The following is a 15,139-nucleotide window of genomic DNA, read 5'->3' as shown; positions in this document are numbered from 1 at the left end:
CACAACATATTCCTGTCATGTGACGAACATGGCGTCACCAGTGTCGTATAGAATATATCAGACGTGTTTTCCTGTGGAGGAATCGGTTGACCTATAACCTTGCGATCAAATGTTTTCGGTTCCCATTGGAGAGACACGTCCTTTCGTCTACTAATCGCAAGGTTTTGCGATGCGGTCGCAAAACACAGACACTAAACTTATTACAGTGAACAGAGACGTCAATGAACGAACGGACAGATCATAACTGCGAAAATAAAGAAATTAAACTTTTCACTCGAGGAGGACACGAACCAAGGACCTCTCGTTCCACAGCTGCTCACGCTAACCACGGGACCACGGCGCTCCTGATCTCACACTCCTCTTAAAGTTGCCTATCTTGCACATAGACTACTAAGTTTGTATATTTTTCTTATTTTTTCATAGTTCCACACAACTTCTTCCTGTTTTCTCGATTGGTCTGTGTTCAGTTTTTCAAGGCCTATCCACTGTGCCAACTTGTAACTAAATCTCAGGGGGGTGCGATGGGGAGGTTCCCTTGTCAGGCACCGACATAGTTTCATTACCGCCTTGTTACACGCCCTCTAGCGGCAAAACGCTGCAAATACGTAGACATGAAGAATGAAGATGTAGAATATTAACAACGTTCGTTTTATTTAATAAGCTTTAAGAGCTTTCATATAAAAAATTCGCAGGCATTACTTGTCAGCAGGCCCTCGTACATCTTCACCCACACTCGCGCTCCGCAATCCACCGCATCGGGAGTATGGTGAAGGATACCAGAACCCCTACACGTCATGTATTTCCCTGTTTCGCTCGCAAATGGAGCAAGGGAGGGAGGACTGTCTATATGCCTCCGTATGAGCCTTAATTTCTCTTATATCGTCTTCGCGATCCTTCCTCGAAAAGTACGTTGCCGGCAGTAGAACCTTTCTGCAGTCAACTGCGAACGTCTGTTCTCTACAGTTTCTCTACAATGTTTGGCGAAAATAAAGTAGTATTCTCTCCACGGGCTTTTATTTGAGTTCCAGAAGCATCTCCGTAACACGTGTTGATGAAGCCTACCTCCAACATTATGCTGCAACACAAGAAGGGGTGAAGAAAGCTCCATTGAAGACAGAGGTACAAGGGTTGGACAAAAATGTGGAAACCCTGCGGTAAATGAGTGCTTGAAAATAAATGGAGATGCTGGCACCTCTGCAATGCCGTCAGTATGCTCCAAGTGCCAGTCATGGTCAGAATAATGTTCTAACTAATTGTGGGTATAGTGTGTCGCAGATAAGTGAATTGAAATGTGGGCAAATTGTTGGTGCTCACATGGTGAGTGTTTCTGTATCCAAGGTAGCTGAAGTGCTTGATGTATCAAGAGCCGCTGTCTCGAAGATTTGTACCGCATTTAGGAAAAGCGGATAAACATCATCTGCTTAGTCACAACGCAAAGGAATTTGTGTGTTCGGTGACTGTGACAGTCGCTCATTGAGGAAGACTGTTAGGGAAAATAACAGGACGACAGCTCCAGAAGTCAGTGCAGAAGTGAATGTTGATCTTGCGATCCCCGTCAGCACCGAAACAACGCGAAATAGGCTCCGTAAGAGGGGACTGGAGGGCGAGCTGGGATTCTAAAACCACTCTTCGCTTAAGCAAATGCTCGTAGCGGAAAAACGTGGTGCCAAAGCCACAAAACTTAGGCTGTTGAGCAATGCAAGAATGCCATTTGTGCAGATGAGTCTTGTTTCGAACTGTTTCCAACTTCTGGGCAAGTTTTACGTCCCAAGAGTGAGTCATGGTGGGAGTTAGGGAATGATTTGGGCAGCCATGTCGTGGTTTGGGCAAGAAGAGAATAGAAGCTTTGGAAATGTGGTGCTACAGAAGAACACTGAAGATTAGATGGGTAGATCGTGTAACTAATGAAGAGGTATTGATTAGAATTGGAGAGGAGAGAAATTTGTGGTACAACTTGACTAGAAGAAGGGATCGGTTGGTAGGGCATATTCTGAGGCATCAAGGGATCACCAATTTGGTATTGGAGGGCAGCGTGGAGGGTAAAAATCGTAGAGGGAGACCACGAGATGAATACATTAAGCAGATTCAGAAGGATGTAGGTTGCAGTAGGTACTGGGAGATGAAGAAGCTTGCACAGGATAGAGTAGCATGGAGAGCTGCATCAAACCAGTCTCTGGACTGAAACCACAACATCAACAACAACATGTCGTGGTATTCCATTGGCTCCGTGGTTAGTGTGCAAGGTCGCATTACTGCCAAGCTTTATGCGAGCATTTTGGCTGATAAGGCCCATCCTATGGTACAATCCTTGTACCCAGGTGGTGCTGAGTTCCAAGAATCAGTACCCCTGTTCACATATCTCGCTTCGCCCAAGAGTGTTTTTGTGTGCACGAGGATGCATTGCCGTATCCCCCTGGACGCCAGTCACCAGATCTCAATATTTTTGCGGCTTTTTCGTACACTTCGGAGAGAAGTTTGCTTGATCGCTTTCCAGTGGGGCACTCCCAAGACGAAAACACCCGTGTTCGCAAAGGCTGTTAGACATTCGCACTGGCATATTGTTGCACATCAACTGTCTGGCTAAATCGCCCGGTATTAATTCCGTGTAAAATGTTTGGGACTGTTAGGAACTGCAGGTGATACATAACGATCAAGATCGCGGCAGTTTGGTAGCTGTACTGAGAGACGTCATCTAGACATGAGATAACTGAAGACACTTGTGAAGTACCTTCCTCGTTGAATTGGGACAATCTATACTCAGCTATCCATTTTCTGTTGTGCGGTGGAAGGTACTCATGCACTTTAGTCGCTCTCCCCCTTCCCTCCTCTTCCTGCTCCAGAACAACTGGTGGTGAGCCCATGTGAGCTCGAATCTCTCTAATTTTATCATACACGTAGCGGGAAGTAACACAGGATGTACCAGGAGAAATTGTCATTATGCAGGGATATGACCAGAACGATCACTGGAAGCAAAAAAATTCCAGTAAACGTGGGTTCTAAAACGCATACCTTAAGAGATACGAGCACTTGTTCACATTCGCTACTGTGAAACATATCTCTGCTACTCAACGAGTGTTCGTAGCTCTTACGGTATGCATTTTAGAGCCCATGTGTACTAGCATTTTTTTGGTCGAACGATCATTCCTGTCATATGCTTGAATATTGGCCATTCTTCCTGGGACGTCCTGGATGACGCTTCCAGGAAGGTACGCTCCCGAAATTTTAACTGTAAACCACACATACGTAGAACGCCTTTCTTTTAGGGGTTGCCACTGCAGTTGGAGCATCTTGGAGACGCATTCGACTTTATTAAATGAACTTGTATTAAAGCGCACAACTCTTCCTCTATCAGTCCTATCTGCGTGTGATCGAGAACGACGAGCAGTATTTAACAATTGCTCGAACGAGGGTTTTGTAAGTTACGTCCTTTTGTGAGTGGACTACATTTCCGGAAAATTGTTCCAATCAATCTGTCTGGTTCCCGCCTTACCTGCGATTAGTTTTACGTGGTCGTTTCACTTTCTCTTGCAGGCCCTCTGGCTATAATTGTGTACATTAACTTTTTACTGTGACTTGGCTGTAACAGAAGTATTTTTTTCCAAATGGAAACCTGAGGTACACATCTGTGAATGGTCAACCTTGCCGGCCGCGGTGGTCTAGCGGTTCTAGGCGCGCAGTCCGGAACCGCGCGACTGCTACGGTCGCAGGTTCGAATCCTGCCTCGGGCATGGATGTGTGTGATGTCCTTAGGTTAGTTAGGTTTAAGTAGTTCTGATTTCTAGGGGACTGATGACCACAGTAGTTAAGTCCCATAGTGCTCAGAGCCATTTGAACCATTTTTTTGGTCAACCTTTTCGTCACGCGCAAGTGCTGCCAACTGTCGGGCATCACTATGAAAATGAAAATGTCAGAAAATCAGGGCAGCAGCGCACAGTAGCTCGTGACCACCAGAATACACCAGAATACAATCTGTTGACTCAGGGTTCGAGACGTGGCTGCACGATCCGTTCCATCCATGCAGATAAGATGCCTGTCATCTCGACAGCTAGTGATACGAGGCCGTTGGGATCCAGCACGGCGTTCCGTATTACCCTCCTGAACCTACCGATTACATTTTCTGCTAACAGTCATTGGATCTCGACCAATGCGAGCAGCAAAGTCGCGATACGATAAACCGCAATCGCGATAGGCTGCAACCCGACCTTTATCAAAATCGGAAACGTGATGGTACGCATTTCTCCTCCTTACACGAGGCATCGCAACAACTTTTCACCAGGCAACGCCGATCAACTGCTGTTTGTGTATGAGAAATCGGTTGGAAACTTTCCTCATGTCAGCACGTTGTAGGTGTCGCCACCGGCGCCAACCTTGTGTGAATGCTCTGAAAAGCTAATGATTTGCATATCACAGCATCTTCTTCCTGTCGGTTATATTTCGCGTCTGTAGCACGTCATCTTCGTGGTAGCAATTTTAATGGCCGGTAGTGTATGTTTTGAAAACGGGTACACATTTTTATACAAATTTTACATCTGAAATCATTACAAAATCACCTAAGAGCATTACCACATAAATAAAAAATTTTCTTTGCTCCAGAAAAAATGCAGGTTTAAAAGGGTTACGTCGCTCAGTTTTCATACTCCTAGATATGTCATGGATGTGATTGCTTCTACTGGATGTTCTGCAATCGTGTAGTCTTACAGTAATGCGATTTTCTGCTTATTTATGAATAATACGTTAAAATTGTTTACGCTGGTGTCAACTGCCGCTCCCTACACCAGATCGATCCTCTTCAGGTCACATTGAATTTTTAGTGTTTCTACTTCTTTGTACCAGACAGCATCATACGCGAAAAGCCTCGTAGAACTTCTGATTTATCCAGTAAGTGATGTGTGTATATGAAATCGGGAATGACATGAGCTTTTTTCTGGATCGCGTAGGAATGCTTTACTCCTCCATCGACCTACGGCACACTGCTGTTAGTGGAGGTGCAAGTTCTTTCGCGTGGTCTAGGTAGTATCGTCTGTACCGCATCAGATCCAGTCGTCTTTACGGTTCCGTTGATTTCATACCACGTAGTCTCTTATTGCGACATCTCATTTTGACGTTTGAGGGACAGTCTAGAGAAAGAACCACAGTATGATCTTCCTTAGATTAAATTAGAATCAGTTTTCGTTCGATAGACCCAAAAAATGAGATGATTCTCGTGGGTGTGGAACATGTCAGAAAGTATAACATAAAACATTAGACTATAATACTTGCTACCCTGACCATCTGTCAGGAGATAATCGAAATAGGTTAATACAATGCAGTAAACTGGAACAGCTAATATTTACAGAATTAACACGCTGTCAGAATGAAACATTGTTAGTGAAAGAGCTTTGGAAAAGTAAGTTTAGTATTTCGCTGTTCTCTCTGCCACCTTCCGTTTCGGTTCCACCATGATCAATGCGTGAGTGGACGGTGGTTCCGATCCGTTTAATCATTTAATATGAGACCAAAACTCCTCTGGATTCTCTGTCTGATCGGCAGGCAGAAATTTACTTTCGAATTCGTTGAACGCTTGACATACGGCTCTCCTTACGCTAATTCTGGCTTCGTTCAGTATTTGGTTGTCTGTGAGACTGCATTTAAATTTGCAGTGAAGCTCTCTCTGCCTTCGGTGCAGCTTCCTTAAAGGACTGTCAAACTACAGCATTTCTTCACTGTTATTATTGTTGTTGTTGTTGTTGTTGTCTTCAGTCTTTGATGCATTTCTCCATGCTTCACTATCCCTCACAATTTCCTCGGCACGTACCAGTATAAGACGCATTGTCAAACATTCTTCAGTTTTGTCCGTTTCTGCCCAACATTTACAGTTCTGGAGATGATTGTTTCATGTTACTCTTGCATGTTTTCTATTGCCTTCTACCCAAGGCTCTGGGAGTGACTGAAGTTTTTAATCTGGAATGACTAATTTTTTGACAGTTGTGCTTATGTGCGGGGGCCCAAGAGATATGAAAATACGAACATCATTTGATAATGAAAGATGGATAGATGATTCTATAAAACATGCAGGAGCAAATGTATTTCTTGTCACTGTCGAGCTAAATGCATGGAAAAATCTGGAGGGAGGGCTTCATACAGCCGTGATTGCTAGGTTGATGACAATGACGACGACGACGACGACGACGATACATCTAAAGGCCCCTGTACACAATCAAACAGTTTTTCGAACGTTTATTATGTTTACCATATACCTGACCGTGTGTGGTGCTGTTTGACAAGCATAGATCGTGTCTGACCTGTTTGCGAGAAATTTTGATCCATGGAAAGTTTGATTAGATGGCGAATGTTGTTAGTGACGTTGTTTCGCCGTATATGTTTCAAGTAAAATACTTCTATTACAGTTTATCTCACTATATCATGAGTTTCAACAACTACGGAAATCACAATCAAGGATAAAAACAAAATAGCTCTGGCAGTTACCAAAATTGTACCGGTGTCGCACCTTCGCCAGCTATATATGACGCAGGAAGACTTAGGAAGAAAACTGATATTCTACGCATAGCATACTAGCGGCAGTGCAATGAAATAAAAAAAAATCAAAGTTCTCCCATTCTTCCACGGACAATGTTGTGGTATTTTAATGAATTGTTATTCGAAGACCAAGTAGCAGAGAAAAAATTTTCGCATACTTGTCTGTTCTGTTTCAGTGCTAGGGCGAAGTGACTCTACACTTTAAAATGGAAGCGAAGAAGTCAGCGTGATGTGGAATGTGTATAATATGGATTGCTAATAAATAAAACATTTGCAGACTTATATAAGTTGAAAGTTTATGCCAGAAGTTACAGCAAGATTCGCGGCCATAATAACAACCACAAGAATTTAAAAAATTGGCCTTCACCAGCGGAGATGCAAATATATCAACAAATTGATTGAACTGAAAATACAGAACTGTTTATTAATTTAGAGATGAAATGTTGTTACCAAAAATGTTACCAAATTTACATAACTTGTAGATCTTCATTCTTGAGGTGTTGCTTCGTCGCAAATGTCCCTGGGCTCTACTTTTGTGAAGCTGTACATGCAAAACCAATCGTGTAATGTATGAAATAAATTCTAGGTTCACGTTTTCCACAAAGTTGCTTTATTGTCACACAGGATGTTCGGCTGCAAAAAATATGCAAACAAAGTTCTAAAAGTTGTGCTATTGATGATTGCCCCGCTGCTGTGCGTAAATCTCTGGTACTTATAATTTACAGCAATCATTGACTATTAGGTTTTACAAATTTTAAGAAATGACAATTAAAAATATTTGACAATATTAAGGTGGGCCTACATAGAAAAATAGCTAAAATAATTCATGACAATTTTGTGTGGACGCGGAGATAATTTCGTTAAGAATTCCGAAGTAATTTAAAAGCTTCCATAAAGTAACAATATATATCCATAAAGTAACAATATAAATCACATTTAGAGCGAAAAGTGTTCCTATCGTGTGTATAAATTCCAAATAATAAATTGATCAAAAATAGCTAGCCGCTCTTACGAAAATAAATTTGTAAGCTGCAAAATACACTTTATGTAGAACATTACGGTTTTTGATAAATGTTAATTAACAGGCTCATCGGCGTAGCTAGTTTAGATCAATTAGCTTAGTAATTCTTGGAAACAAAATATTCCTAGCATCATCTCTCAATTTTTATTGAGAGCAGAATACAATAGCGAACGCAGATTTTACATAAATTGCCTCAGACACACTAATTACTTCTATAGGTGCACTATAGAATTATGCATTAAACAATTAATCAAGTATAAAATAAATTTAGTCTCTTCAGGCGGTGGTGGAGGATGCCCAAGTGATTGTTTTATTGCAGCTGATACGCCAAAACAACATGACCGCTGTGTAAGCTGAGCAGACACGAACGAGATATCACCCTAGCGAAGGTACAGTGTGTTTCAAAAATGACCGGTATATTTGAAACGGCAATAAAAACTAAACGAGCAGCGATAGAAATACACCGTTTGTTGCAATATGCTTGGGACAACAGTACATTTTCAGGCGGACAAACTTTCGAAATTACAGTAGTTACAATTTTCAACAACGGATGGCGCTGCAAGTGATGTGAAAGATATAGAAGACAACGCAGTCTGTGGGTGCGCCATTCTGTACGTCGTCTTTCTGCTGTAAGCGTGTGCTGTTCACTACGTGCAAGTGTGCTGTAGACAACATGGTTTATTCCTTAGAACAGAGGATTTTTCTGGTGTTGGAATTCCACCGCCTAGAACACAGTGTTGTTGCAACAAGACGAAGTTTTCAACGGAGGTTTAATGTAACCAAAGGACCGAAAAGCGATACAATAAAGGATCTGTTTGAAAAATTTCAACGGACTGGGAACGTGACGGATGAACGTGCTGGAATGGTAGGGCGACCGCGTACGGCAACCACAGAGGGCAACGCGCAGCTAGTGCAGCAGGTGATCCAACAGCGGCCTCGGGTTTCCATTCGCCGTGTTGCAGCTGCGGTCCAAATGACGCCAACGTCCACGTATCGTCTCATGCGCCAGAGTTTACACCTCTATCCATACAAAATTCAAATGCGGCAACCCCTCAGCGCCGCTACCATTGCTGCACGAGAGACATTCGCTAACGATATAGTGCACAGGATTGATGACGGCGATATGCATGTGGGCAGCATTTGGTTTACTGACGAAGCCTATTTTTACCTGGACGGCTTCGTCAATAAACAGAACTGGCTCATATGGGGAACCGAAAAGCCCCATATTGCAGTCCCATCGTCCCTGCATCCTCAAAAAGTACTGGTCTGGGCCGCCATTTCTTCCAAAGGAATCATTGGCCCATTTTTCAGATCCGAAACGATTACTGCATCACGCTATCTGGACATTCTTCGTGAATTTGTGGCGGTACAAACTGCCTTAGACGACACCGCGAACACCTCGTGGTTTATGCAAGATGGTGCCCGGCCACATCGCACGGCCGACGTCTTTAATTTCCTGAATGAATATTTCGATGATCGTGTGATTGCTTTGGGCTATCCGAAATATACAGGAGGCGGCGTGGTTTGGCCTCCCTATTCGCCAGACATGAACCCCTGTGACTTCTTTCTGTGGGGACACTTGAAAGACCAGGTGTACCGCCAGAATCCAGAAGCAATTGAACAGCTGAAGCAGTACATCTCATCTGCATGTGAAGCCATTCCGCCAGACACGTTGTCAAAGGTTTCGGGTAATTTCATTCAGAGACTACGCCATATTATTGCTACGCATGGTGGATATGTGGAAAATATCGTACTGTAGAGTTTCCCAGACCGCAGCGCCATCTGTTGTTGAAAATTGTAACTACTGTAATTTCGAAAGTTTGTCTGCCTGAAAATGTACTGTTGTCCCAAGCATATTGCAACAAACGGTGTATTTCTATCGCTGCTCGTTTAGTTTTTATTGCCGTTTCAAATATACCGGTCATTTTTGAAACACCCTGTATGAGCTGCAGATGGGAAAATGCACTGAGATACGCGACTTTGGCAAAGGGCGTATTATTATAACGCAGAGCCTGTGAACGAGTATCTCGAAAACGGTGAAGCTGGTCGAATGTTAACGTGCTACTGTTGTGAGCCTCTGTGGAAAGAGGTAAAAGGACAATGAAACTACAACTAGGTGCTAAATGGTTAGACATCCACAGCTCTTCATAGCAAGGGGGTTGCGAAGGCTTCTCTGGCCTGCGAAGTAGGATAGATGGTGATTGTGGCATCTCTGCCCAAAGAACACAGGGCTGGTTAATGCACAAGTCCTTCGGAGCACTATGTTCATCGTATTTGTTGAACATGGAGCTCCACAGCATACCACCCCTACGTATTCAAATGTTGACCAAAGAAATCGTCAGTTATGATTGCAGTGGGCATGGGACCATCAGGATTCGACCGTCTTCGGGTTAATCACATCACTAGATCGATGGTCGTCCCCATAGACGCCGTCATCGCTCTAAATGGCGGCTCGAAACATGCAGTGCGCCACGTACGCAGGCTGGCAGAAGAAGTGTTGGGCTGTGCGAGACGTTCTCCTGCTTTTGCATGGACCTGTGGCAATAATCGAAGAGACCCATCTGGGTCTCTCGTACGCTGATCAGCAGCTCGTTAGTTACACGAATTAGTGTAGATATCTAATGCCACGTACTGCAAGAAACTACCAACAAAATGTCGGATTCCTGATACGCAGAATCAGTTATGCATTTCGTTCCAAAGACGGACAAACAAGCTATTAAGCATGTGGTCATAATGTTATGGCTCATCAGTGCATAAACAATTTACTAAAAGTTTCACTGTCCACCCGCAGAAAGTTTATGTAATCACCGGTGCAGGGTGTAACATTTCCTTTAACATGTTTCCGCTTATATTTCTCTCTCATTTTAAATCGTTTGCTGGATCAATGCCTTGTTTACTTATTATTCTTTAAACATGGTTCAAAATGGTTCAAATGGCTCTGAGCACTATGGGACTCAACTGTTGTGGCTATTAGTCCCCTAGAACTTAGAACTACTTAAACCTAACTAACCTATGGACATCACACACACCCATGCCCGAGGCAGGATTCGAACCTGCGACCGTAGCAGCAGCGCGGCTCCGGACTGGAGCGCCTAGAACCGCACAGCCACCGCGGCCGGCTTTAAACATGGCGCCGGAGTCAATGTTAGAAGTGCTTTATTTGCATTTGCAGCCATTCCTGCTAGTGCCCAAATACGACATACATGAAAAGAGTTTGCTTCAAAAGCAAAGTTAAATTGAAGATTCGTTATACGTGTATGGGCTTGTTTGACACATCCGTGGCTAGATAAGAGCGAATCTGACAAATGAGGGCCTTAACAAGTTATTAGTGGTTTCATTGGCCATTCGAAGGAAGTTGCAATCATCGGCTTCTGAGAGTAATAGTTCCTTATCAGAGTTTCAGGCTAACTCTGTCTCATTTTTTGCTATTCCCTGCACCATCGTCTTATTTTCTTCTTCTGTAAACAGTGCAAAAATCAGTGCCAGAATTGCTTTCCCTGCATTTGTGGTCATTCTCACAACTGTCGAAATACTCTCGATCACAAACAGCGGTGCTTCAATGTGGGGTTGAATTGGCAAACATTGTTTGTACGTGTACGAGCTTGTACCACAAGTCTGCGGCTAGACAAGTGCGAATTTGTCAAACAAGTCTGCTCGTTTACGGGAGCCTTCACTACCAATTTTGATTGTAGATTAATTTTAGCTGTGGTATATGTAATATACTACAAACTGAAGTACATAGATCTACATTTAGAACTTAATAAAGCAAAAACACGATCTGTTACTGGCCACGAGATATCAGTAGTATCAAATAAATAACAAGATGTACTCTTATAGTTCCCAGTATTGTTGTGTGAATTGATTTTCATGTTTATGTCGTTGACCAAAATCTTGGGCAATAAAAATGTGTTTCGTAAATTTGTGACATGCATTTTCAGTGGTTCATATACGTGTATCCAGGCCGCTACGTGACACACTTGGGCGGTGGTACTCGAGAACTTTCCGTGGCCAATATTTATATATGTGCCTGATCTGTTACTTGCTCTCTTTATGAAGAGTTTTAGTGCGGTTACTGACGGAAGTAGCTGTTTCAATCAACGATCTGGTTTCAATATGAGTTGTGACTTCGGGCCGATATTCACTTGAAGCGTTCGCTACCAACAGTAGCTATCATTGTGTGTGAGGAATAGCTTCACTGAGCATATCAACAAATTAAAAACTTTTCAAATTTAATTGCATGTAACATTTCTGCCATCTCTAATTCCGTGTGTTACACTAGCTGTTGTTTACGGATATATAAAATACGCTCAATCCATTGTCTGCTGACTGTGGTTGACGAGGCTGGCTGTAGTGAAGAAGCTATTAGCTCCGAGACGATTTCAATCAGCTACTCCCAAAAATCACCGCGCCGTAACTGTTCACGAAGTGATCCCACGCGGTTCCCAACAACAATACCATGAGACTTCTTATTTCAGTGTTGACCATACTGACGATACCTTTACATTAAATCCATATTACTTCTAAAACTGAGATAATGACTTTCTCTTACAGATGACCAAAGTACTATACAGGGCGAACATTAATAAAAGCGACAATTTAAAAGGAGGGATTCTTAACTGGAACAGGAGGAAAAAAAGGTCCTATGAACATGTGTCCGGAAACGCATCGTTGCCATGGTAGATGGCGCTGACGAATGGAAGTTTCTGCCTCGTGTTCCTTGAGTATTACAGGGTGTGTGACTGACGCAGCGTACTGTAAACAGCAGAATGGTCCGGTATTCATGTCGGGAACAAGCCAAGATGCTGTTTATGTACCGTCAAGCAGATGGAAACGGTCGACAGGCAGCACTTCACACAACTTTTGAAGTCACTTTTAGGCGTTTGTGTGACCATAGGTCCTTTCAGACAGACTAACTTGCAGGGAGGCGGCATAGGACTGTGCTTACTCCAGATTCGTAGGACCGGGTTCTACAGAATATTGAGAAGAACCCTAGTTCGAGCTCCAGGCAAGTGGCCGGCCAACATGATGTAAGCCAAAGTACGATTATGTGTATGCTGCATGGCAGTCGCTACTATTCCTGTCACTTGCAACGAGCGCAAGAATTATCAGTAGCGGATTTCCCTCGACGGGAAGGATTTTGCATCAGACCATCACAATTATGTGATTTCTGCCATTTGTTCTCTTTACCTACGAAGCAACCTTTACCAGAAGTGGCATCATCAATCTGCATAACCATCATCTGTGTGCAACATACACGGCACGTGGTCAGAGAAACTTTAATTCGTCAGCGCAATATACCGTGGGAACGATGCATTTCCGGACATTTGTACGTATGACCCGATTTAGTCCGTAGCCTGTCAGAAATCAGTTTCTACAGTTCCGCGGTTTTATCAACGTTCACCCTGTATTTCCTTTACTTGTAAGAATATTGAATTTGATTTATTACCGGTATATTAATTAAATTAAGGGACGTGAGATCCAATTATATGAAGTAGTATTTTTAGTGGCTGTTCAAGTCGTATAGTGAAACTGTAATCTTGTTTGACAGATGTTACAACTGCGGCGAGTTCGCGAACCATATAGCGGCGAAATGCACCATGGGTCCGCAGCCCAAGCGCTGCCACCACTGCAAATCGCAGGACCACCTCATCGCGGACTGCCCCTCCCGGCCGGATCGGAACAAAAAGTCTCCGTCGATGGCAGTGCCATCTGCTGGCGCTGGAGGCGAAGCTGAACATCCAGAGACGTCCGCGGCGGTGCCGCCAGATGGCGAAGCTAGCGTCCTGCCCTCTACCACCACAGCGGGCGGAGAGTAATACACATTGTCGCACAGTTTGTTTCCGACATCATCCCTTGCTGTCTCCCGTATCATCTCTTGCTATCGTTAATGCCCCATATTCATCAACATGTCAATAATACCAGTATGCATCCCAGATCAGAAAGAATAGTGCGAAGCAAATTATTAATTTTAACTTTTATAACGCGTTCGTGTGTCTTTTAATCGTTTGCCCCCTGTTTTCTGCAAGAATTGCTGTCTTTAGCAAACAAAAATTTCAAGAAGAACGTTGAAATATTTGCATATTTCATTTCTCATTATTCTATACAGTATCACGCGTAATTGTCCTTCCTCAACACCACTAACGATCGGCCGAAATATTTCAACTTAAGCCTACTGCAGTGACGGTGTTACACAGCTATATCATTCGGCAGCAATATTAACTGGATAAACAACTTGCATTTCTTTTCACATATACCAGAAAAAAACGTAGGCCCCTTGCCTGAAAATAACTTGAATATGTTGAATAATAAGTAACTCTCCATGCTAACACACAAGTGGCAATATCACTTCTGTTTCAAAGAAGAGTCTCAGAGTATCACTGAGGCAATTTGCCTAGAAACACACTATGAGAGAGAAAAAGTCAATGGAGTTGATGACGATCAAATTAAAATGACCCTTGTTCTGTAGTGATAAACATACCTGATTGTTCACAGCTGCTCACAGGGACAAAGCTATCTATTACTTTGTCAAGGTCTTTTTATATGCTTCCTTGCAGATCTACTTTCATTGTCAGTACTTCACAATATATTATACATCTCAGGAAATATTATTTTACAGGCACAGTTATGGCTTTTCTCCATAATCATATCAGAATATTAATTACAGCTAGGTCTGTGCTATTTTGAACTTCAGTGTGGTTGTTCTGAAGAAAGTAATTGTTACGATATCAACCTGTATGTTTCAAAATTGAACTACAGTCTGCAGTAGAAAAATGAAGTGGATGTACTCACTCTCGAGTGAAGAGCTCAAAGACTGAACGTTACAGACATCTGGTCTAACTGACACCAGTATGTGAAAATTAGACACGGAATCTTAAATTTATGAACCAAAGATTATCTGCATGTGAAAGGATGAAACACAATATGAAGAACTGTCAGGTTCTTGCTAGAATAATAAACTGAGAAAAGCAAACAGTACCCAGAGAGAAATGAAGGTCACGTTTTATATAGCTACCTTACAAAGAAAGATACAGTACATACTGCTGCCAGCCAGACCACAAATTCTTACAGTGTGTACAACCATAGTAATGTCTGCTGCAGTCTGTAGTACATAAAAACAAATAAGAAGTATCTTGCCTATGTTATCAGATGTGATTTCAATGGAAGAGATGAATACTTACTTAACCATTTGCATTTTGCATGTATTCAAAAACATTATCAAAGGTTTAAATCTGTTGTTAACATTTTGTTAAGAAGAATGTAAGATAAGTATATCTGTTTTATTACATTTTCTACACTTCATGCATATCTCAGAGAAATGCATACCTGTGCTTGAATATTTTTACTACAGCTGTTTCTCTCTTGTTTTAACCCTGGGATATTTTATAATTTTGTCCAGTAATTGTTAGGATTTTATTCTGTCAATTCCTGGATAAGAAAAAGATTCTCAGAATGCTTAAATGAAAGAAATCAGGCTTCAAAAATCTATGAATGTGAAGAGATTTAAAAGGCAGAGAATGTCCATAGTTTTTTTAGTGGGGATGCATAAGGTTATCATGAGATCAGCATGTCATTGTTCTGTTTGTCCTTTTGCATTGATTATCT

The 15,139-nt window shown here is 42.4% G+C and overlaps 1 protein-coding gene across 1 annotated transcript in view; it reads left to right on the top strand.

Moving 5' to 3' along the window:
• LOC126419656 (protein lin-28 homolog) overlaps positions 1 to 13,353 on the top strand; it is a 93,503-nt gene extending 80,150 nt beyond the window's left edge. Inside the window, exon 5 of the mRNA XM_050086845.1 lies at positions 13,086 to 13,353. Within this exon, the coding sequence (XP_049942802.1) occupies positions 13,086 to 13,353 (268 nt within the window). The remainder of the gene's footprint in view (positions 1 to 13,085) is intronic.
• Positions 13,354 to 15,139: the final 1,786 nt, after the last annotated feature.

Source organism: Schistocerca serialis, chromosome 9, assembly GCF_023864345.2.
Source record: "Schistocerca serialis cubense isolate TAMUIC-IGC-003099 chromosome 9, iqSchSeri2.2, whole genome shotgun sequence".
Taxonomy (NCBI): Eukaryota; Metazoa; Arthropoda; class Insecta; order Orthoptera; family Acrididae; genus Schistocerca; species Schistocerca serialis.
The sequence above is the reverse complement of the archived record's forward strand: the minus strand, read 5'-3'. Positions and strand labels throughout refer to the sequence as shown.